General features: G+C 40.9%; 2 protein-coding genes across 5 annotated transcripts in view; one reads left to right on the top strand and one right to left on the bottom strand.

Annotated features, from left to right (window-relative positions):
• The first annotated feature begins 3,764 nt into the window (after window positions 1-3,764).
• On the top strand, window positions 3,765-14,755 carry ESD (esterase D). 3 transcript variants are annotated; one of them, XM_053934716.1, is made up of 9 exons: window positions 3,765-3,825; window positions 5,261-5,336; window positions 6,315-6,403; window positions 7,925-8,023; window positions 10,611-10,735; window positions 11,062-11,181; window positions 11,365-11,463; window positions 13,262-13,429; window positions 14,526-14,755. In XM_053934716.1, the coding sequence occupies exons 2-9, from the start codon at window positions 5,269-5,271 to the stop codon at window positions 14,604-14,606; spliced, it is 849 nt and encodes a 282-aa protein (XP_053790691.1). In that variant the 5' UTR covers window positions 3,765-3,825; window positions 5,261-5,268; the 3' UTR covers window positions 14,607-14,755. The 3 variants fall into 3 exon arrangements, with proteins under 3 accessions (XP_053790691.1, XP_053790694.1, XP_053790693.1); XM_053934719.1 differs by lacking the exon at window positions 3,765-3,825 and adding an exon at window positions 3,991-4,074; XM_053934718.1 differs by lacking the exon at window positions 3,765-3,825 and adding an exon at window positions 4,077-4,150.
• Window positions 14,756-14,838: 83 nt separating this feature from the next.
• Window positions 14,839-24,425, bottom strand: part of LRCH1 (leucine rich repeats and calponin homology domain containing 1) — a 113,921-nt gene continuing 104,334 nt past the window's right edge. The window contains exons 19-20 of one of the 2 annotated variants that reach the window (XM_053934715.1): window positions 18,475-18,525; window positions 14,839-15,516 (exon numbers count right to left, since the gene is read on the bottom strand). In XM_053934715.1, the coding sequence (XP_053790690.1) occupies window positions 15,496-15,516; window positions 18,475-18,525 (72 nt within the window). In that variant the 3' untranslated portion in view covers window positions 14,839-15,495. Of the gene's footprint in view, window positions 15,517-15,896; window positions 18,526-24,425 lie in introns of those variants that run through there. The other variant, XM_053934714.1, reaches the window with a different exon arrangement.

The raw sequence follows: 24,425 nt of genomic DNA on the forward strand, positions 1-24,425 counted from the left end.
TGGCCAGGGCCAAGCCCAGCAGCCACCATGATGGTGCCAGTAGGATAATAGGTTTAAGAAGTGGGGGAAAGCTGCACCATTGCAACCAGAGAGAAGAGTGAGAATATGTGAGAGGAGCAGCTCTGCAGACACCAAGGTCAGTGGAGAAGAAGGGGCAGGAGCTGCTCCGGGTGCTGGAGCAGAGATTCCCCTGCAGCCCTTGGTGCAGACCACGGGGAGGCAGCTGAGCCCCTGCAGCACCGAGAGGTCCATAGGGGAGCCTGTATCCCCCTGCAGCCCAGGGAGGTCCATAGGGGAGCCTGTATCCCCCTGCAGCCCAGGGAGGTCCATAGGGGAGCCTGTATCCCCCTGCAGCCCAGGGAGGTCCATAGGGGAGCCTGTATCCCCCTGCAGCCCAGGGAGGTCCATAGGGGAGCCTGTATCCCCCTGCAGCCCAGGGAGGTCCATAGGGGAGCCTGTATCCCCCTGCAGCCCAGGGAGGTCCATAGGGGAGCCTGTATCCCCCTGCAGCCCAGGGAGGTCCATAGGGGAGCCTGTATCCCCCTGCAGCCCGTGGAGAGCTCCACACTGGAGCAGGTTCATGCCAAAGGAGGCTGTGACCCCGTGGGAAGCCCGTGCTGGAGCGGGCTCCTGGCAGCACCTGTGGGAAGTCGGTGGAGAGAGGAGGCCCTCCGGAGCAGGTACAATGGAGCACTTCATGAAGAACTGCAGCCCGGGGGAAGGATGCATGTTGGAGAAGTTCATGGTGGACTATCTTCAGAGGAAGAGACCTCTAGCTGCAGCAGGGGAAGAGTGTGAGGAGTCTGCTCCCTGAGGAGGAAGGAACAGCAGAAACCATGTGTAATGACTGTCCACAATTCCCATTCCCCATCCCTCCGTGCCACTGTGGGGGGAGAGGTAGAGAAAATCAGGAGTGATGTTCAGCCCAGGAAGAAGGGAGAGGGGTGGAGGGGTGAAGCTGTTTTAAGATTTAGCTTTTATATCTCATTAGGCTACTCTGATTTGATTGGCAATAAATTAATTTCCCTAAGCCAAATCTGTTTTGCCCATGACAGTAATTGGTGAGTGATCTCTTCCTCCCCTTATCTCTACCCACGAAGTTTTGCTCGTGTTTCCCCTGCCCTGCCTGGCTGAGGAGAGCAGTGGGAATTTGGCGGGCACCTGGTGTCCAGGCCGGGTGAGCCCCACCGGCAGAGCAGCACAAACAGCGTGGCACCGCTACAGAGACAGAAATAACCTCCCGGTCACAGAACCACAGTGCCATCTATGGTCGGTATTTTCTTTCACAAAGAACACTGAAATAAGAAGCCCAAGTGGATTTTAATAGTTTTCATTTTCCCTGTCTTAAAACCAAAATAAATTTATTCCTCCAACTGATCTTACAGCATACAAGCTCTTGCTTGCAAAGGCAATGCATATCAAAGTAGTACAGCTGTTAAGATTTCATTGAGCATTATAGTGTGTAGAAAAAAAGCATAAAAAACTGTATTTTTCAAAAGCTATCAGACATAGGGAATCAGATTGTTTTAGCTGCAAATATGTGACATATGGTGGTATGGTGAAATGTACCAGATAAGATCCCTGAACTGCAAATCCACTCAGTTTTACCTCAGTACTACTAGACCTCTGTATGTAGGCTCCAGCGTATCATGATTTTTTATGTTCTTTGGAAAACTCCCTGCCAGATTTTCTACATAATTTGCACTGATCATTGAAAGAGAATACATTTAGTTTATCAATATGGCACTTCAAGACAGAAAAGCAAAGATGTTTGGAAAAGAAGACACTGAGTTCCATCTATGGATGTATTCTCTGAGGGGAGTCAGCATTGCATATGCATCAACATAGTCCCTTATGAAAGCCTCAAAAAACCCCAGAAATTAAGACAGTTTCTTGTCATTATTATCAGTTGTCACCATGAAGGCAGGACACCCGCTCTTCCATAAATATTTCTGCAAATGCCTTTGCAATTGACATAAAAAAAAAAAAAAATTCAAGGAATTTGTTTGCAAATTCTTAGGTCACTATTCAATGATAATACAAATATTAGCATTTTGTGAGCTTTTATTCTTACCATTTACATGGTAAATGTTCTGTAGCAGTAGAAGGGATTGAGAGTCTCAGAATCCTTAAACACTTCTTCACAGCTCTCAGGAAAGCAGCAGTAAAAACTATATTCCTGCAACCACACAACTGCCACAGGAAATGGAAGCAAAGAAATAAGTAGTTAAAACTATGGTTGCTGACTTTCCAATCAAATTTACCACATGCTTGTTTTGTAAAGTCTCTGCTGCTGAATAATTTGAAATTACAAAGATGTTTGGGTGTAGCAACAGATGTGTCTAGATATATAAGGGAGAAACCAGACTGGCTACAGTTCAGTTCAAATAACTAAATGGGCATTATCTTGCTAGTGAGAGACATTTAGGGAGCTACAAAATGCACACATAGAGATGGAAGGAACAACCTGAAGAGTACTTGAGTAGTGAAGAAACGTAATTTAATTTGATTGATTGCAATTTAAACACAGCTTGAAAAGGAAAAGTTGATACAAGGATGTTTAAACAGCTCAGAGACAGACTATTTGTACCAACTATATCTAAGTACAGAGGTAGGATAGGAAAGCTGCTCTGGAAGACAGGATACAAGGCCCAGGTCTGGGGTCCAGCAGCTGTGGTCCGAATAGATCTGCTGGGGAAGAACAGAAAGTAATGGGGGGACAAAACTGTCAGTACTGTGCATTGCTAGGATTAGGGATCAAAAATATAAAAGGAACTGGAAAAGTCAAGACTGAAAAATGTTATAGGCAAAAATAGTTACTGCCAAAGCAGTACATGGTACAAGACTACAAAGTAGGAGGGAGCTTTGCTGAGGGCATTTTTTGACAACTGATAGTCATGTTTAACTGCGTATCAATAAATTAATAAAGAAATAATAAAAGCCCAGCACAAAGTGGGATAATTTGAGTTATGAATAAGATGGAAGCACTGCCAAGTATCTTTGTTACTTTGTGATCTTGCAGGTGAGGTGTAAAATACCTACACTAGAATTTGGGTTTATTATAAAATCAGCAGTTTGTCTGGTGGCACCTGCTATAAGAACTCTGAAATCCAGAGGGGAAGTAAAACATTTGGAATGCAATGGTGCAGCAGTGCCTGAGCCCTTGAAGCAGTCAAGGGACCGTGACACGAACAGAAAGGCTACTTTGAATAGTTCACTGTTATGGATTCTCTGGTGGGTTTCTTGAGTCACTGGGTTGCGAGTCAATGGTCACAATCTCCCCATCAGAATTATCTTCTCAATTAGAGCTGATTTCAGCACAGTTAATGAGTTTTCTTTGTTATTTTCTTCCCTGTCCTAGGAGTTCTGCCAAATGTCCTTGTGGCCCGTGAATTCTGCGTTCTTTGTGCCCACTATCAGCAGCACATCCCTGTCCCCAGGCTTTGCTAACCTCTCCCTAGGTCTCAGACCACTGAAACATGTCAAGCGCTAAAATTTAACGAGGCAATTCTACGGACAAGCAATTTGTCTTTCTAGCACCTGGACACCAATTAGCGCTTGTTCGCTGCTGCTACACGGATTAATTCTCCGTTCTTGATTAGGCTTCAAAGTATATAAAGACCAAACATCACAGAGCAACCTTTTTAAAGAAAATATTTACACATTTGACGTGTCCCAACCCCGGCAGCCGCAGGCCCGGCTGTCCCCGGGCGGAGGCCGGGGCCCGGCGGTGCCATGGCGGGCGGGGGCGGTGCGGGCCGGCCCCGGGGCGGGAGGAGGAGCCGCCTCCGCGCCGGGGCCGGCCCTTCCCGCCGCTCCGCCGCGGTAAGGCAGCGGGAACGGCAGCGGGAACGGCAGCGGGAACGGGCCGGGCCGGGCCGGGAGCTCGGGGAGGCGATGGCGGCAGCGCCTGGACCGTGCGGGCCCTGCCGGAGGGGAGGGCTCGCCGCCTGCGAGGGCGGGAGGGTGGCAGCGGAGGCGCAGGAGAGCTCTGTGTCGCAGCGGGCAGGGCTGGCCGTGTGGAATGGGGCGTCCCGAGCCGGGCCGGGGCCTTGTTGCTGCCGTGCCATGGCGGTAAGGCGCTGCTGGGCGGGCGGCCCTCGGCCCCAGCCCCGCGGAGGACAGCCATGAGCCCCGGGGGCGCTCCGCGGTGCGTGGTTCTTCTTGCCCGGGGCCCCGTAGGAGCGCGCAGGTGTCAGGGGTGGGACGCTTCCGTTTTAACATTTGTTACCTGCTCTGATGTTACCTGGGTTTCCCTCAGGATTTTCTTGGGTACCGGTGACAGGACCCGCGGGAATGCCCTGAAGTTGTGTCAGAGCAGGTTTAGGTTGGATATCGGGAACAGGTTCTTCACCCAAAGGATGGTTGGGCACTGGAACAGGCTCCCTAGGGAAGTGGTCACAGCACCAAGCCTGACAAAGCTCAAGAAGCATTTCCACAATGCTCTCGGCACATGGTGTGACTCTTGGGGACAGTCCTGTGCAGGGCTGGGAGCTGGACGTGATGATCCCTGGGCATCCCTTCCGACTGGGAAAATTCCGTGACCCTGCAGTCTGTTCACCTTTCAGCCGCCTGCTTGGCCTTACTGCCCCGTGCAAGCTGACGGTGTCCACTTTTGTGTCAGCCTTCCCTTGTTTCCTTAGCCCACTTGCACTACCAGCTGTTCTAAAACTCCCATGGCTCTCCTTTGCTTGTACTTTTCATACTGTTTGCTGTGGAAATAAGCCTTCTGCTCCTGTGTTTCTGCTGTCCCATAGAGAGTTAGAGTGTGGTGATTAACTTCCATCAAAGATGAGAGCAAGCCTCAGTATTGTGGTAGTTAGTGGCTGGATACTGTCACACACAAGAGAAGAAAAGGTGGTACAGTTTTTTTTCCTGCATGGTAATTGTGGAAGTAACAGCCTGGCACAGGGAGCTCCAGGCTAACCACAGCACGTGGGAATGCTTGTTTGGTAGCCAAAGAGCAAGCCACAGTTAGTGCTGAGGTAATGGTCACTGGAGATGTTGGTCTGTAGGAAAGCAGGTAGGCTTTGCCCATTCTGCTCACAAGAGTTCAGCCTCCCTTGTCCCTTTTTTGTGGGGAAATAGAAAGTTAAAAAATAGAAATAAAAAATAGAAAGCATGTGCAGGAAATTCTTCTGAGAAATGGTAACATTAAGCAAAGATACTACAAGTTGTATTCAGCTCTTCTGTTCTCAAAAAGTCTAAGACCAGGACTGTTTTATTTTCAAATTTAACTTTATCCTTTTTTTTTTCCCAGTTAAAATCATGGCACTGAAGCAGGTTTCCAGCAACAAATGCTTTGAAGGTTTCCAGAAGGTGTTTGAACACGACAGGTAAACACCACTAAAGCAACAAAAATGTTTTGCTTGGGGCAGTGAATCCATTGCTGTCTGTTTTCAGTCTGCAAGAAAACAGCATGCTCTCACTAATATCCATATTTCAGTCAGGAATAATGTCTACTGCTGCTTTGGCTGGGTTCTTGAATTTCTGTGTTAATGTTTAACATAATCTAGTATACTTAATGCTGCAGAGCTGAGGTGGGAGCTAGTATTTTTACCTTTGAAAATGGAGCTTTGTTACATTGGGTTGTCCTGTTTGCAGCACAGAGAACCACTGTGTTTGTAAAGTTCCACTTGCTACTGGGTCTCTTACTTCTGTGCACTCTGGAAAAGTACCGTGAGCAGTGACTCAGTGAATAGATTCTTGTTTAATGCAGATGTACAAAAAAACCAAATTAAAAAAAAATTGATCCAAAACAAAATAAAATCATCAGTTGTGCTTAGATAAGAGTTTATTGATAGTTTTAGGCTTTAGCATTAATTGAGCTTTAATTAATTGGTCTGAGACTTGGTAGACTTAGTAGATTGAAAACCTCCCTTGCTGGTGCATGCCTTGCTGGTGCCTTTTATGTTGTGCAACTAATGTGGATGTATTCTTCAGTAAAAATTACTTTGCAATTTGATAGCCAAAGCTCAAACTAAATATTGCTGGGATTCAAAATTCGATTTTCAACCTGTTCTCGGTTAGCAGCACTGTGAAAATGTGGCTTATTTGTAAGTCTCTGTTTTAAGTATATTCAGAACAAGGCTGAAAAGTTAGCTGTTGCCTAATCTAGAGTCTAAGGCTGAGTTTAAAAATTTATTTTCCCTTCCTTTAACTTAGTTGCTGACCACAATTCATTACCACAATCACAATTCACTGACCACATCTCCCTTTCAATGAAATGCCCTGATCCACTGATTCCTTTTTTTAATGGTAGTGACCTTGTTAATTAAGTAGTGGTGATAACAAGGAACATTTTATTAATACAGTGCAGAGCTAAAATGCAAAATGAAATTTGGAATCTACTTGCCTCCAAAAGCAGAAACTGGGAAGTGTCCTGTGCTGTATTGGCTGTCGGGTAAGTAACATGAGTCTTAGTAACTTAAAAAATACAATCTTAAACATTTTTAAACTACTGCACTACAGTTACTGAAAACTTAATGTAGAGGTACTGCAGTGGCAGCTCTTGGGTTCTACAGAAACTCATCTTCTGGAAGGCACACTTAGTTTGAGTGTGCTGTGATAAATCAGAATGCAGCCTGAGGGTAGCCTATCAGATTGTGTTCTAAAATGCTCAATGTTCAAAGTGTTCTACCCTTTTGTTCTAATATGTTCATACCTTTAGTTCCAAAGCTTATATATAAAGGTTCTCCTGTTGGGACACCTCCTGCTTTCCTTTGTTTTTAAAAACTGCTTCAGCTGACAGAGTAGGGATGTGAAAAGAGCCAATGGAAGCCAGCACAATTGTCCTGTGGACTCTACCTTATTCCAAGTAAAATTTTGCAGGAAGCAACTGGTGACCTTGAAAAGAGAGGTGCTGTCAGCTGCCTTAGCGCAAGCATGTCTGGTGTGAAGTAAACCTGTGGGATCAGAAAGGGCCAGGGGCTGAAGAGGCTTGTGCAGCAGGAGTGAAGTTGTCTCATCAAAAATTAATTAATTAAATCCTTTTTTTTTTCTTTTATTCAAAATAAAAAGCAGAAACTCTGTTCTGTAATTCAAGGAGTTGCTTTATTGAGACTTATGTTTAGAAAGTTGGAGACCAGGACTGTTAGTGTGGAGACTTGTGTTTTTTGTCACAAAATAGCTGGTGGGTCTGATTTGTGTCATGACAGTGGGCGGTAAAAATGTTTATACTTGAAGTTAGGAACATCAGAATTGTCTGAAGAGCTCTAAGCCATGCAGCACATTTACTTTATTGAATGTAAACTGTATTGTCTTGGGCAATATATCAGTCAAATTAGGTTACTGGCAACTTGTCGTCAGAGAAAACTAGAATCATTAACTCCTCTCAATTTGCATAGTGAAGCAAAATTGAAATATTGGTGTGCAATGTAATTTATTTGTAATTGGACATATGGACCTGCTGCTGTACAAAAGGCATGTATTGCTGTGGGTTTTGGAGGCAGGGTGCTTAGGGGCCCTTTATCCTGTCTAAAGTACGTAGAATTTGTCAGACCACATGTGATTCTGTAAATCAAACAAAATGCAAATCAAAAATGCAAACAGCTGAGATGACAGTACAAAGCAAAACGTAGTTGCAGGATGAGGTGTCAAAAGTCAAAAGTGTGAGCCTTAGCAAATGCCTGTGGTCAGTGGGTTTAAATGCACCGTGCTAGAAGGCACCATGCCCTGCACGAGTAGGTGCTGGAGGGGGTACAGGGTGCTCGTGGGTCTGGTTTTGATCACGTGCCAGTGTGACTAGATGGGACAGTGCAGCTGTGTTTCTGTGGCTTGTTAAGTATTGTTGAGCCTAATGAAAACATTTTCCATATTCATGGAGATAGGAGTCCTTGTTTTTCAAAACCTTTTCTGTCAAAAAGAGTTTTGCCACCAGTGTGCCACGGGCAATGGGTAAGCAGCGATGTTTTTGTTTCCCTAGGGCTGACCTGCACAGAGCAGAATTTTATAACGAAAGCTGCGTTTCAACAAGCGGCAGCAGAGCACGGCCTTATTGTGGTGGCACCAGACACGAGCCCACGTAAGTTCCACCAGAGACATGGTAACAGTCATTACACTGAAGTGCACTCTGTCCTCAGAGAATAGTGTGCTGAAAAGTGTGTTGCCCACCTGAGTTAGTATTTGACCTCACCTCTGCATCTTGCATTGTTCACTAGATTACATTGTATGTGTTATTGTATGTACATTTTTAATAGTGGGGTAGTGAGGGTTTGACATTGGAATTTATTGTTGTGGCACTAAAACTAGAATAAAGGGGCTCTAGAGTTCAGCACAGATGAGGAGAGGGAAGAAAAGTGAAACAACAAATGTGTCTTATTAGAATTCTTGCTGACATTTTGTGTGCCTTGTTGAGACCCTATAGAACCTGCAGAACTGTGTTGCCACAAAGATGCAATGCTTCTGTGTTCTGTCTTCTAAAGCAAATTAAATACATGCCTTCAGAGGATTACAATACTTGAAAAGCAAACTAGAAATCCTTCTCCCATGCAGCTACAACAGACTACTGGTCAATGGATTTTTAAAATTATGTGCTGTTATTTGTGTACGGCTGAGCTTATGGTATGGGAAAACTGAAAATGGTGGATCTGCAGTTACTGGAAATAGTGGGGGTTCTCTGTTTTATGTTCTGTATTTGTTGGATTCTACCACAGTCTCATGAGTGCTGTAAACAAAGGTGTCAGCCTTCTAATATTTCCCAAGCTTTAGTGGGTTACATCTGACTACAGGCATTATGAGAAGGAAGCAATGTTCTTTCCATAAAGCATTTTTTACATCCAGGTTTTGAAGTTGTGTCAGGTCAAAGAATGTAAATATATGTTTCTAATGAAGAAGAGGGACAGAAAGCAAAACTTGTGAATGAATGAACTTCACACTTTGTTGTTGCTGTTTGCTGCAGGCTAGAGATGGGCAACTAACCTTTGCTTTATTCATATTGGGTAGTTGGACTGGAACTTGTTTTTGGTACTATCTGTGTAAATTGTCTCTATCAATGTGTAACTGCCTTTGCATAGGTCATTGCTTTGTCCATTTACTTTTAAGTCCCTCATGGTAGCTTCTCTCTTGCCTTTTAGCCTAATAACTGATAAGGCTTGCTCTACTATTTAAATGAGTTTTGGTATGAGCTTCATATTATACTCTTAAATTTTAGCTGAGAGACACCAGATGTTCTTATGTCTGTTTGAGCCTGTGTGGAGAAACAAGTGAAAAGCAATGAAAATATAATCATGAGCTGAGAGGTATTGAAAATGCTTACATATGCATTTTAATTATGTAGTGCATGAGAATTACCTTCCAGGAGCCAGGAAGTGTATCTGGATGGGGAAAAAGACATGAAATCATTAAATACTTGTCATTACAGATCCTCTCTCAGGCCTTGATAGACATTACTTTTCCTACTTGGAAGGGGTTTGTTTTTCCAGACAGGTATCCTGAGCAATATTATGTAGATTCCTTTTCAAATTTCTATTTTTCAAGGCTTCCTGAAAGTTTTTTTTTTTTTTAGCATAATGAGCATTATGCCTTCATTGTCTGGCAGGACTTTCTGAGTTTTTGTACATCTCCAAGGTACTGAAGATAGACTTTTTACATCCAACATGTTTAAGCGCCCCAGTCCCTGTGATTGCTGGACTGTTAAGTTACAGAATCACTCGGTGTTCAAGGGCATGTCACTGGAGCAAAGTCAACCTTGATCCTTGTACAAACCTGATTTCACACTGTGGGAGGGTGGTAGCCCTCTCTGCACAAATTGTGAGGGACTGTTATGTGTGGATTTGCAGTGTAATCTGACGGTGGTAAAAGCCCATGTAATTTTGGATTGCAAAAACTAGGAAATAATGGCCTTTCTTTCTCCAAAACATTCCTATCACATATACCTTGAAATATTACATTAAGTTCTGCAGACCAGGCTGGTAAATCACAGACTAATCAAAGGGAGGACTGGGTGGGATGTACTGACTTTCAAGAACACATCTGCAAATTTAGTTTGAAAGTGTAACCTTGGAAAAGATACAATCCTGCAGTTATTCAAAGAAGAAATTATTTAAGTTTCATGGAAATTATAGGTGGGAGCAATTAAATGAATTGCAGAAGAGGTAGACTTGTGAAATGATAGGAACAGTGTATTATTCTTCTGGAGAATCTTAAAAAGGGAGGTGTAGCAGGCATTATTTAAAGCACATAAATTGGCTTGGACACACCATTTGGTGATACGTGGTTCTGTCATTCTGGGGAAAAGGAAATTTTCTTCTGTTTCTCACACAGTTTCTTGTACTTGATAGGATGAGGTCTGATGACTGAAATAAGCTGGTAGTACCAAATTAACAAGTGCCAACTTTTGATTAAGTTCCTGAGTAAATTTGACATATATATATTTATTTATGGAGATATTGACACTATTTAGAAATTGGATATATCTGTAGGCTTTATATAAGTGTAATTTTGCAAGTGTTGAAATAACACTTGAAGATATTGTACGAATGAATTAAAATCTGAATTGCCTTATAGTTGAAGGGGTAGAGATATGATTGAGAAACTTGTGTCCTGAGTCTCATTTGTATGGCAGTTCTCTAATTCTGAACATGTAGTAAAGGAAAGATTTGTCATGCTAGGTGGCTGCAATATTGAAGGAGAAGATGAAAGCTGGGATTTTGGCACCGGTGCTGGTTTTTATGTGGATGCCACTGAAGATCCTTGGAAAACAAACTACAGGATGTATTCCTACATAAAGGATGAGGTAATTTGACTGCTGGGTTCTCCTGCTGTTGCTGGGTTAGGTAAGGGGGTGTGGCTCAGTCATAGGAAATTCCCACACCTGGTGTTACAAAGTTATGGGAGATTTCCATAGAGATACTTTGAGTTACTTATTATCAGCGGAACTGTTTCCTTCTGATTTCACATTCCCCTTCAAGTTGCTTTCAGGCCATGATCACAAATGTCAGGCTAGAACCAGAGATGTGCCTTTGGTTTCAGTGGCATTAAAAGTTGGTTAGTTGTGTGCTTTTTTTTTAGACATACTCAAGTTGCTTTAACATTTTTATTACACTTTTGTTTCCTTTACAGCTGCCTAAACTAATAAATGCCAATTTTCCAACTGACCCTGAACGGATGTCTATTTTTGGGCATTCCATGGGAGGTCATGGAGCTCTTATTCTTGCTCTGAAGAATCCTGGGAAGTACAAAGTAAGATGAATTATAGCTTATATGAGGTACACTAATGCCTATATAGATTTCTGTAAATGTAACAAGAAAACATAATACTAAGTTGAGGGCATTAAATGTAGAAATAGTTTCATTTGCTGCAGTTGATTGTTACATAGTCTTGTTTTTTTGTTTTTTTTTTTTTGCTGCTGTTTTTCTGAACAGTCTGTGTCAGCATTTGCTCCTATCTGCAACCCAATTCAGTGTCAGTGGGGGAAGAAAGCCCTTGGTGGATATCTGGGACCAGATGCAAGCAAATGGGAGGTATGTGTTGGAGCTGCAGTTCTATAATGACAGATGAATGAGTGATCTATAAATACATCACAGCAGGAGCCTGGAAAAAAACCTCTGGATTGCCCGTGAGCTGGTACTGTTGTTTTACTACACCCCTAAGCACAGAAAAGCATTGTTTGTTCCTGGCAGAAGTGACTTGCTGTTGCCTTATGGTGCTTATTAAAATGTAATGAGATACAGGCCTCTCATCAAACCAACTACATTCCTCTCAGTTTTATGAAGATTTAAAAGTCAGGGCTGAGAACAATTATGAGCAGTGTATTTTTGTAGTAGCCTGAAGAGATAGACTGCTGCAAACTGCTCAGACTGATGAGCCTCATGACGTCCTGCATGGGCAGCCTGTGGGAGGCCTCCGTGAGGAGCCCATCAGCTATTTGGAAAATGGTATCCTGCAGAACAGCATTAAACGAGACAAAGTTAGGTTTTAGCTCCAGGACCTTAATTTTGAGCTATCAGTAGCTCAAAGTATATGAATGGCTAAGATACAAAAATGTTTGTCTGCATGGTTCCTGCATTATTTGGGCAGCCCTTCAGTATTTTTAATCTCAAACATTGCACTGTATTTCTATAATAAAGTTAGAAGGGATCATTGTGACCATGTACTCAGATTTCCTTGTAAATAAGTACAAGCTGGAGTTCAATCCCTTGTAAATTGGATTAAAGTATGTCTTAGGAAGACTTCCAGGTCTGATTAAAACTTTACAGGATTGGAGAGTGTTCTTTGCTTTTCTAATTGTTAATAGAGTAGTTTGTGTGGTTAGAAACCGCCAGTTAAACTTGCTTAGACTTAATGTAATGGATTTGTGGTGAAACAAAACAAAACAAGCACCCAAAAATCTGTTTTCTGTCCCCTTAACTTGTTTTGGAGCGTTTCTGCAAACCTAGTCTAATGGATAACAGCAATCATCAGGAGCAGGCTTAGATCTGCCTTTGGCACAGATATACAACTGCTGATCTCTTTATTTTGGCTTAAAATTGCCACGTAAGTATGTTCAGGATAATCTGATACCATGGCCACAGTGCTGGACTGAGCCCAAACTCCTACTTCCATCGCAGTGTCATTTCTGCATCTGGTGGCATCCTGGAAGGGTGCCTCTGATGCCTTGGTGTAGGACTTTGGATTTTGCTGTCCATTGGTGATTGGTGTTCTTCACAGCACTTAAACACTTTGCTGTCTTTTTAAAGGAGTTATTTATTTTGAGCATATAATAAGCACAGGACCACATGACTAACATGTTCCCCATCATAATTACATTTTGATGCATGTATGTTTAGAGTTTTTAATTTTTGTTTCTCAGTCAAACCAAATTTTCTTGGTCAAATGATCATGGTAACCTTCAGGTTAAATGCCTTCCCATGAGCATAGTTGTGTCATACTGGTATTTTGACTTTTAGCTGCCAGAATAAATATACCAAGATACCAAGTTTCTTCAGCAGGATCTAGTTTCTGCACAAGGGTATGAATTAGTACTGACTATATTGCTGTTCTTCCATTCTGTAGGAAGTCAGCCCTGGGCTGGATGTGCTGTTTGGTTAAACTGCCAACTTGGTAATTACTTAGCTCATACATTTGCCCTTTTTAAAAGCAGTAGGTATTACTTTTCAGTTGCCTGGATTTTCCCTGGTTTTTTGTTCTTTCAAAGTGCAGCTTGGCGTCCTGAGCAATGCTGCCCAGGACTCTCTCTCTGTGCTATTCTTTTCCTGTGGTCGACAAACTGAAACCAGTTGAACATATGTAACTGAAGTAATTTCTCTTTTATTTCTGCAGGCATATGATGCTACACAGCTTGTGAAGTCCTACTCGGGCTCTCGCCTCGACATCTTGATTGACCAAGGCAAAGATGACCAGTTCCTGTCTGCAGGCCAGTTACTGCCTGATAACTTCATCGCTGCCTGCACCGAGCGGAAAATCCCAGTAGTCTTCAGACTGCAGCAGGCAAGTTGCTTCTGCAGTCCTTGGTTGTCATATTCTTGTTTGTGATTTTTGGTTCTATACAGCAGGCAGTGAAGAGAGTGTCTGTAAGGGGGCAGGTGTGCTCTTACTGTAGGTCTGTCTCTGGCCACTAGAGGAGGGTGAGAAGTGACACTTTCCGACGCATGGGCCATCAACGTGTGCATCACCCACCCGACTCGGCCACACTTCACCACTAGGTGCCGTCGTGCTTCCAGCTTGGACAGGCTGATCCCTGCATGGGGACTCGGGCTGCCGGTGCTTGGTTGAAGACACAGCATTAATAATTTTGCATGAGTATTGCAGTCACTGTACAGCCAAAGTGACACCTGACCTTCTGCTGCATCCCTTATCTGTGCTGTGGGTTTCACGTTTACCATAAAACTTTGTGATTTAGTTTGCATGTGTTGGTGTAAATTCCCTAATTTACACCAAGAGGTGGAACTGCTCGACATCCTAGACATCATCGACATCATGTAAAGACCCAGGTGGAAGGATTGCTCTTACCTGTAGTGCAGTGACCCAGAACAAAACTGTCCTGAGAGCACTGGAGTCTTTGTAAGCCACTGGTAACTTCTACCCAGATCCAGTGAGGAGCCCAGTTGTGGAGAGTGAAGGATTTGTCCTCTCTGATTTATCATAAACCTTGCACCTAAAGATAGAGCTAGTGCTGATGGAGTGCCGTGGGTAACATTTCAGCACAGTGATGGAGCAGTAACTCAGACCTGGGCTGTGTTCTTCTTATCCCCCCATGTGTGGAGGAGCAGTGCCCCTGAGGGCAACTGTTCTCAGATTGCATCTCACTCTGCCGCTGACCCTTGCTGTTACCCATCTCTAGCTTACAGGCCCAGATCTGGGCAGGTTAAGGGACTTTCTGTTTGTTCAGCTTCCTAGTGCTCATCTACACTTTGCCTGTTACGTATCCCTCGCCATTTTTATATACATATTCCAGGTATTTCTTAAAATGGATAAAACCAGGAGAGTAGTTACATTTCCTTTAAAGGTTCAAAAAATAGCTTAGCATGATGGCTTTATCACGAGCTGTATGTTCTCTGCTGATTTCTTTATTGTTCTTTTCTAGGGCTATGATCACAGCTATTTTTTCATTGCTTCATTTATTAATGACCACATCAAACACCATGCAAAATACCTCAATGCTTGAACCATTTGGATGTGACTGCTGCCTGGCCAATATGAATCAAGAGATAGTGATGAACTAAACAAACATCATTTGGTGAAGTGATGTTTGTAAAATAGAGCTCTTCTGATTGATTGTACTTCTAAGAAAAATAAAAGTCCTACTTAATTTGATGTTTGTGTTTTGGAGTAAATATTGGGAATGTTCTTGCATGCTTGGAAGACTCTTGATGCCATGAAGTTACATCTGCTGCATTTTGGGTCAAAATGTAAGCCAGCAGATGAGTGACTTTCATATTGTGAGTGTGGGTGTGGACGTGGCACCTGCAGACAGCTTCTAGTACAACTGTGCAAAGACTGTGATTAACAACAGTGTGCCCATTCAGCTAATTAATTACTGGGGTTTACTTCAACCTTTAATAGAGAAGGAAGTTCTAGGGAGGCTGGTGCTGGTGACAGCCTTAAATTATGCAGACTTGTATCAGTCTTGCATCTATTTATTCATGAAGTAAGCTCTGAAGGCTGGGAAGATACAACTGTGTGCATTGCAAGAGCTCTCCAGAAGGAAATTATTGCAGAAAGATCCTCTGCTTCCAAAATCCCCTATCAAATGTGAAGAAGTACAGCCCATAAAGTCACCTGTTCACTAAGGTAAAGATACTCCATTAGAGAAATTGGAATCTAGGAGAATCTGTACTTGGATGACTTCAGAAACCTGCATGGGCAAGAGAAGGCTGGATGCTGTGACCTGCGCCTTGTTTCTGCAGCCAGGGGCAGAGCAAAGCAGCTGAGCACAGCCCTGGCACACTGGGTTATCCCCAGGGGCGAAGGTGTTACTGTGTTTACTGCTTGGATTCAGTACCCTCCAGGAATCTTCAAGTTTTGTTTGCTGGAGCAGAAGGCTGCAGAACATTTCAGGAGGAGAAAAGGCTGCCCTGTAGAGAGAAGAGTTAGAAGTAAAATGAACAACTCTCATATACCAATGTGAGCAGGAGCAAACTGAAGGAGGGGTCTCCCCCCGTCTCCCTGAGCCCAGCCCAGCCCAGCTGTGGCAGCAGAGGGCAGATAATTCACTGCCACTGACAGACTGGCAGGAGGCCTTAACAACAACAACAACAGCAAAGCTGCAGGGAGAACACTCCAGGTACCCAACAGCTACCAGGCCAATCTTATGCCTACTTTAGCTGCAAAACTCCTTTATTTGCATCACATCATCATATCATATCATATCATATCATCATCATATTCCCCCAAACCCATAATTTCTCCAACTACCATGTCTTTTACAAGAAATCATCAGTCACAGGGATAGGCATTAAGGGGTTTCTGCAAATAATATAGTTTAATTGAAACTACAGTAAAGATTTTCTATATACATTATGTTCACTGCAGAGGGTATTACAGATTTGCCATGCATGTTTTATTGCACATATAAATATTGTACAAAGGATCATGAAGATTCTCTTTTTAGCCATACAGGTTAAGACTGCATAAAAAAAGCTGTATTACAAAATACTTAGAGCTATTTATTTACAGCCAACTTCAAACAAATACTGAAAGACACTATCGGGAGAAAAAACAAAATTTTAATTATGAAAAAAACAAGATTTGTCAAAATAATTACAAAGCTTCATGTTGCCATATATACATTGTAAAAAAATATTCAGGAAACCTGCATTTTTACCCTCAAGATGCAGAAATCAATATTCCTATTTTTATACTTGATCCTTGAATGCTTCTAAAATTTGATAAACTCTGACTTGAAAACTTATTTTCTTTACATTGCTCGTGCTTTTTGACAAAACAGATATTTGTGCAGCTCTGTAAAATATTAAAATACATTTTCATTTAGTGTTAAAGTGCACAGTACATTTTATAGGAAACAATATGCTAGCTGCCAATCAAATTACTATTTAAGTCAATGTTCCCTCTATAAAATAAATGTTTTTGCTTTGGTTGAAGTAACTGGATATTCCATGCATACTGTCTGGCTCATTGTCTGCGAGTCCACTTTCCTCCTCCTCACACGCTGCTGTCACTACCTCCCAGCCCCATAGCAAGTGGTGGTGTTGAAGTGTGAGCTCTGCGTTCAGCACCATCTGAAGCTCAGCAGCTCTGCTGCTGAACATGGGTGGGTTTAAAGGCAGTGCCTGTGAACATGTCTACAGCTGCCTCGAGAGGAGGTAGTGACAAGTATGCATCACTCTGCCCAAAAACCTTCATACAATAGCTCTCTCCACATCCTTGTGCTTAAATATTTAGTCCTCACACCCCCTTGCCTCTTTCTTTTGCCACTCCACATTTCAAACTCCCTGCTTGTGTGTCCCCAGCTAGCTTCCCTTTTCACCACATGCAGTTGCCCCATCCTGCTTGCCCGAATCCCATTACTGGCTTCTTGTATGAATGAAAATGGCATGTTCCAGACAGCAGAAGAATCACTGTGCTGGAACTTTTTGATCTAAAATGTGTGATGCCTTAATAATAAATTATACTTTTCAAAATCTCTTTGAAAAATGTAAAGTGGTAAGAAGGAGAAGAACTTTTATTTCCTATTGCTGACGTGGAAGTAGAGGTCTGATGCTGCAAATGTGCACTACAGAACATTGTGCTTAATTCTGTGGATACTTTTAAAGAGAAGCACTGTACCCAGGCAGGTTGGATCTGGAAGATCAGGTCTTTGAGACTGCCTTTGGCAATTTCAGTAATTTTGTCGTCTCTTGAAGGAATCACTGAAGAAAACAAGTTAATTTTTTGGCTACCTGCTAATCTTGTTAACATTCTTGTGCTATTTTTTACTATTTGTTCTGTAGTGCTGTAATCTTTAAAAGAAATCAAGTTACAGTGCAAAATTACATTTCAAGACATATGATCCTAATGCACATAAATAATTCTGTTGTGGCAAAAGTTAAATGTCTTATGCATAGTAAAATAAGCAATCAAAAATATTTTTTCACATTTATTTTTCAACTTTACATATTTCCTTTTGTTTTTAAACATCTATATACAAAAAAAATGGGTGTGCTCTCACTTTCAGCCAATTTAGTCTATCTAGTGAGGGGAGAGATGTTACTGGAATGTAGGAAACTCAATGGAATGCAGACAATTTTTTACCAATGTTCCACAGATTCAAGAAATAAAGAATGCCATTCCAGCTACCTGTTCTTTTAATAGAAGCACCTATTTTGTTTGCTTTTTATCTTACATATTAGAAAATACAATTTACGGAGATCTAGAGCTACTGCACACCAAGTAGAATAAAAAATAACTAAGTATTTATATTAAAATAAAGTGTTTAACCACAAAAAAAGCAGTAATAAAATACAGTTTCCTAATTTACATTTTGCATCCAAAGGATGAATAACAACTCACTAATAAATAATATTTATATAAATATTTAATGTCTGGATATTTTTAAAAGGCAATAGCCTGAAGCAACTGCAGAAAAACCTAAGGTGGTAGCAGTCTGATTTACTCTCCCTTCTCCCTCCCCCCAGGTGATTACAGTGATTCTTAGTTTAGTAATACAAAGGTATCTTGCTGCAAGACAGCTGTGTACTCTACACGATTTTAAGTGGCAGAGAGGTGGTTGTTTTAGTAAGTACTGTACAAAGTGACCTATAAAAGCAATGAAGTGCCAACTTCCTCTAGAAAACGCTTCTGTTCAGTTTCTGCTTTGTAGTTTGACACATATGTACAGTCTGAAACGTGGCTTTAAAATCGTAAGAATACTCTTGGAGTACTGGACTTGTTTTCAATGCAGTTTGAAAAAATGGGCAGTTTTTTGATTCATTCATGGCACAGTGTAGCTGGTAACAGCTGAGAGAGTAGTTTCATGTGAATAAAGCTTGTTTCACTGTGGTTACATCTAGCAATGCTTGAACTGTTATGCTCACTTTTACCAAGCCCTTTTCTTCTAGGATGTGATGTGGTAGGCAGAGCTTCTCCTAGAAAAAGAAAAAAAAAAAGGAGTAAAAATTAGAATAGTCAATACTCACTACAGAACCTCACTTCACATGATCACATTTGGAAGACAAATTCCAGCAAGCAGAAGTCATTTCCTATTTTTAATTTGAAAGAACTTCCTGTGATTTTGACTGAAAGCATCTAATTTTGCTCCTGCTACATTAGAGTTAGTGAGAGATCTGTTAATGCTCTGGGCCCCAGAAGCCAAGTTGTTCTGTGGTCATTGCAGCATGTAAACAACTAAGAGTGAGGGCCAGCAAACACGCACCAAACTTTCACCTACAAAGCAGGATAAAACAGCATTTGTCCTGTTATGACTTATGTGTGAGATGGGGGATGGAAGGCTGACTTTAAAAAAAAAACAAACCAAAAAACCCCTATTCTCCCACTGAGCTCTAGACAGGGCCCAGGATATGCACTTTGAAAACTACACACCAGCACATACAGGGAAGTGTGTGCAATGTCATGCATTCGATGGGCAAAGTATTTAGTTTTGAGTATTGGCACTTTATTTGAAACACCCAGGAATCAACTATTCACCATAAGGACACAGCAGTCATGACCGGGATGGAACTCGCTAGCTGTCCACAGAGGCTCTTATAGCAGGAGACAGTCAAGCAGCAAATACTGTATCTCCTACAGGGAGAGCAAGACACCCACCCATGAATAATTAGAGAAAGCTTTAGAGGAGCAGCCTTGTGTCATGACTGGCTCTCTCTTTAGAAAGTTTTTCTCAATGTTACTAGGTATTCTCGTTAAGAAATCAATGAAATTATGAAATCGGGCAGCAGGTCTATAATAAATAAATGGAAAAGCCAGACTCCATCACATAAACCATAATTACAACTGTGAACTCACTGCCACAACATAGAAGCCAAAAGCATAAGTGGGATGACAAAAATATACAGGTAAGAGAAAAATCCAAACAGAGCTACTAAACACAAACACATGGAAACAGTGTCTGGCTCATGAAGTCCTTCAGCTCTATGTAATTGCTTTAAGCATGAAAAAGACACCATCTGTGTGGTCTAACCTGTTTGTTCCCAAAAAACCCATACGTAACCATCAGCAGACTTGGAATACTGATTTTTTGCAGAGAGAAGGTGGTTTTGATATTCTCATTATTGAATATCTTAGTTATTCAATAAACTTTCAGCTTTTAAAACTACTGATGCATTTGAGATTCTGTTTTAATTAACTGCTGTCTTCTACTTAATATTCCTCTTGCATCTGTAAGGTTAACTAAGGGTGCCTTATTTCTATCTTTATACAATTCACAGTGCTTTTCCACACTTCCTCATATTGATTACTTCTTCAATTTAAACCTCACTGATCTCTTCAACCTCTCTTCTCATGACACATTTTTTCACCTCTAGTTCCTTCCTTGATGCCTGTAGACCCTTACAACTCAATACAACGGAACTGGTACACACAAGAACAGTTCATACAGTCTTTACTATATTATGCACCTATGTTTAATTGTTTTTATCTCCTTCCACTCTTGTCCAGTCCTTTCTCAGGAGACCTCCTCCAGTGGGCCACAGCTCCAGAAAAGTATCAGTACTAAACAGCTGTTCCACTACTTCTGGTGTTTATGACTTTCTTTTGTTAATGAATATTTCCCTTATGCATAACCAACATTTAGCTTGCTTAAATTTCTTGTGAAGTTCCTCACAGACTCAATGAGAGGAAAAACTGCAAAACATAGCTATTAACTACTGAACCTGAAGATGAGAGCCAAACTTTATTTGCAATCACAGCATTTGATACTGATAACTATAATTTATCTGTATTTTGTTTACATTTTGTATTTACTACTGAAGTTGTTTTAGTATTTATTTTTTTATGTTTGAAAGATTTCTTTAAGACCCAAGAAACAACTTCAAACAGATCATTTTCAAGGAGCTTGGCTGAGTAGGTCTGCTGGAGATGGTCAACATACATTTCCCCACATGGAAGAGAGTATATATAGTAATATTCTTGCTAATGCTGAGCTATTACTTCCACTGAGTTTGTGGATTCTGATTCACATTGACCAAACTGTTGTGGCAACAGCCTCCAGTTCCTGTCAGCCCTGTCCCTCTCTGCTGCAACTATTTGTCCAGTCAGGCCAAGGAACTACCCCCGTCTTGCAGCCCATTCCAGGTCAGCAGTCACGTTTCCATTCCAAACCTACCTACCATAAACTGATCATTTAAGTTAAGACGGTGAGTCTGCAGTTCATTCTTCAGAGATGGTTCCCCCCAGCTTTTATTCCTCTGGAAAAAAAAATTGTCTTTTCCAGAAAATCATATAGTTTAGGATGCAAACGCCTAAACGGATGCTGATTAGCTCTGGAGTAGCTACATAAGAAGGTAGATACAGTGATATCAAATAAAAGGGTGAAAAAAAACCACCCAATATTCTTCTACTTCAAAGGTGTGATTTCTACTAGACATTTTGCCAATCTACTGTCCTGGGAGCAAGTTCATCTAAAAATCCACAGTGCTCTGATTTTGATAATTTTTTTTAAAATAATAATTATATTAATCTTATTTGAGAATACAAATCAGACACTTGAAGTGAAATGTTATTCTTTCCACACCCTTCTACTTCTTTCCAGTGTCCTTGCGCAGTAGGCTCTTGTTTCATAAATTTGGTGGCCCTTAGCGTGCCAATATTTCATTTTTCTTCCATGCTAGACAAAAGGCATTTAATAAGAAGGCCTGCTGAATCCAGTATCTGAAAACTAAGGGACTGCCATTACACAGCTGAAGGATATGGACTGAACCCAAAAACCCAACCCTAAGAAAACCTACCTTGCTAGATATTTATGTTTGAAAATATTCTACATTCTGCTTGTTGAAGTCCGATTTGCTTAAACCACCACAGTTAAGAATGTTTACTTAAGAAAAATTTAATTTCCAAACCCACTGTTTTTGTGGCACCTTGTAGCACCCACTGAGCTGTTCTATCATGCTCTCTTGCTAGGATTTTTGACTTTTCTTAATGTGTCACAAATCAGTTCTGATATGTAAGCCCTAAACACTATCTTAAAAGCTTTGTAAATGGCTTTCATCAACCCTGTCTCCCATACTTTTCAATTCAGATTTTTTTGAGTCAGAACATTTTTCTCAGACTAAGAAAAGTCAAATCTTGCCAAGATGGCACAGACAACAGCTTTCCATAACAGCAGTAACATCCCAGGTGTCGCCATACTTAAGTTCAGCAGCTGTCCCTGCTTTCCATGTTCTGCCTCATTCCCTCACCAGATACAACTGCTCTCTAGAAACCAACAGCAAAGCTGCAAGCCATGGAGATTTCAAATCTTTCCTTAAATCCTAGCATTTTGAAGCAAATGCCTGACCAACCAAGAGGAGAACTTGCCCCTGACTCTGAGGACACTCAACTTCACTCACTTCTCCCTACATTAAATAAAATTTCTGTACCAATTATAATAAACACATTTCTGTAGAGAGGTGTGAATTCTCTCTCTAAAAACATCCCTGTCGAAACCATCACTGAACAAACTCCAAAAGAACAGATGGAAGATATGGAAACTAATTCTACAGACCAGCCTAGAACAACTGTGGTGGGAAGGGCTGTCTCTCCTCTCATAGCAGCACCAATTTCTCTATTCACTACACAAATGAAGATCTAATATATTTTTACTGCCTTTTTTCTCTCTAAGAACACAAAGGAACTTAAATTACTTTTTGCAAGCAAATCAACTTCTACAGACACACAGCCATTTTGAATGAATAAAGATGTTTTCAAACTCATAATGAAGCAAAAGAACAAACTCCTCCTGAAGGAAAAAATGTTAAGAAGTGCACAAAAAGGAGGCAGCAGCAGGAGGCTGAATCATAAAGCAGCACAAAGAGACAGTACCACAGATGTACCCACAAATGTGCACGTGTGCATGTGCTTGCCACAGCAAGTTTCTAATCCTGGAATGAAATATCTGATTTAGGATAGAAGTCAGGAATACAGAATGACACTAATCCCTCAAGAATACATGACACACTTCACATACATATCTATTTTTATTTGACACTAGATGACTTCAAAGTCAAGACAACTGAATTAGTTTATGGCAGGGCAAGGAGCTTGGCAATTCAGATACAGTAAGTATTTATAAAAAAGATGTTGCTGTCATAATATCAGATTGGTAAGTGGTAAAATGACCACACCATGATAAGAGCAAGGCCCAACTGTGTTGCATCCCAGAGCAGCCGCCCAACTGTCTGTATTTGTTAGTAAAAATACAGAGGAATGGAATGGAATCCCACAATTCAGCAAGAGCCTTTCTCTTTCTTCCTTGTACTTGTAGAATGTGAGATTTCAGATGTACAGGGGAAAAATATTAATAAAACAATGAATATTGGAATGTGCAATTTTTCAAAGCACAAATTAAAAAACCTAAGTCCATGTAATGCCCATTATTTCATGTTTGAAGCCAACTATTTTGAAGTGGGATGTCAATAAAAGAAATTTCAGGGCATTACACTTAATCAAACTTATGTCCAATATACTCAACCTTTGCATATTTTAAAGACAAAACCAATTTTCTTTCTAAAGGTCAGAAAAGGAAGCTATAGAAAATGTTTACTTCTTCATATATCTAAGGCAATTTAAAATTATGTCCTTCTATATATTTTTTCCTTTTCCACTATTACTGTTGATGTTTGTATAGGCCCAGATGCCCTGAACTACCATTTCAAGTACAAATGAAAAGAGATATAAAAAAGCGCAGTAATTCAGGCTATACTGCAGCTGCAAAATCATGTACTTGGTGTCACAGCCAGTTAGACATCTCAACAGGTGCATCTTCTGCACATTCAATAAATTGAAAATATTTGCAAAACTGTAATTTCCGATGCCTGAAACTTCAAGGAACAAAAATCTTCATAAAGACAAGACACACATGAAACAGTAAGAGAAAACAGTGTTACAAGGGAAATAAATACCAATTATACCATAAACTTACATATTAAATTCTGAGAAAGTCATGAGTGTTTTGTATCATCAAAGCAGAATACCTCATTACCTTACAGTATTTTTCTACTGCTCTTTCTGCATAATACAGCTTGTGTTCTAGAAATGAAGGAAATGGCAAAGCTTCACAAAACCAGCTGTACTGTTTTTTTCCTCAACTTGCATGTATGACTGGATTTTTTTTTTTTTTTTAAACAGGAGAAAAAATTTTGTGAAAAATAATGACATGGCAATTCTTTGGTAACTTATTAATGTATTCTGAGTAGAAAACTCTATTGAATATTTGCTCAGATCGAATTCAGCCCCCATTCACATGAAGTTCAACTTTCAGAACAATTATTAGGAGCACAATAGGATCTATATACAGCTTTCAGCTATAAAAACTTGTTAATATACAAAAGGCATTTGAAGAACTACTACACTGCATTACACTGCACTTGGAAATATTTATCTTTTCTGGATCAAGGAAAAAGAAAGCCAATCCTCACATCAAAATGCCATTTGTGATCCAGTGCAAACACATCTGCCTGCATGAATATCCACTACAAGCTGTATTTATTATTTTATTGCTGTATGGATGGGATGACCTCCACAGGACATGAGAGTATGATGGTCACAGTACAGACTGGAAATCCATTAATTAGGATATCATGGTTTGAAAATCTCTGATGATCACTGTAACACAAAAAATGAATGGGAAAATAAACAGGAGCAAATATAATTAATGTTATTAATGAATATAGGGGTGAACTACAGTGCACTTTTTTTTATTTTAAACCCAAGGTGATCACCCTAATTATGTGACTGGCGATGAGCAGTAAGTACCAATTATATCTAACTGGATATCTCAATATTGACATCATCTCAAAGGTAAGGAACTATCAAAGAGTTGAATTGTTTGATT

This window comes from Vidua chalybeata, chromosome 2 (assembly GCF_026979565.1).
Source record: "Vidua chalybeata isolate OUT-0048 chromosome 2, bVidCha1 merged haplotype, whole genome shotgun sequence".
Lineage (NCBI taxonomy): Eukaryota > Metazoa > Chordata > Aves > Passeriformes > Viduidae > Vidua > Vidua chalybeata.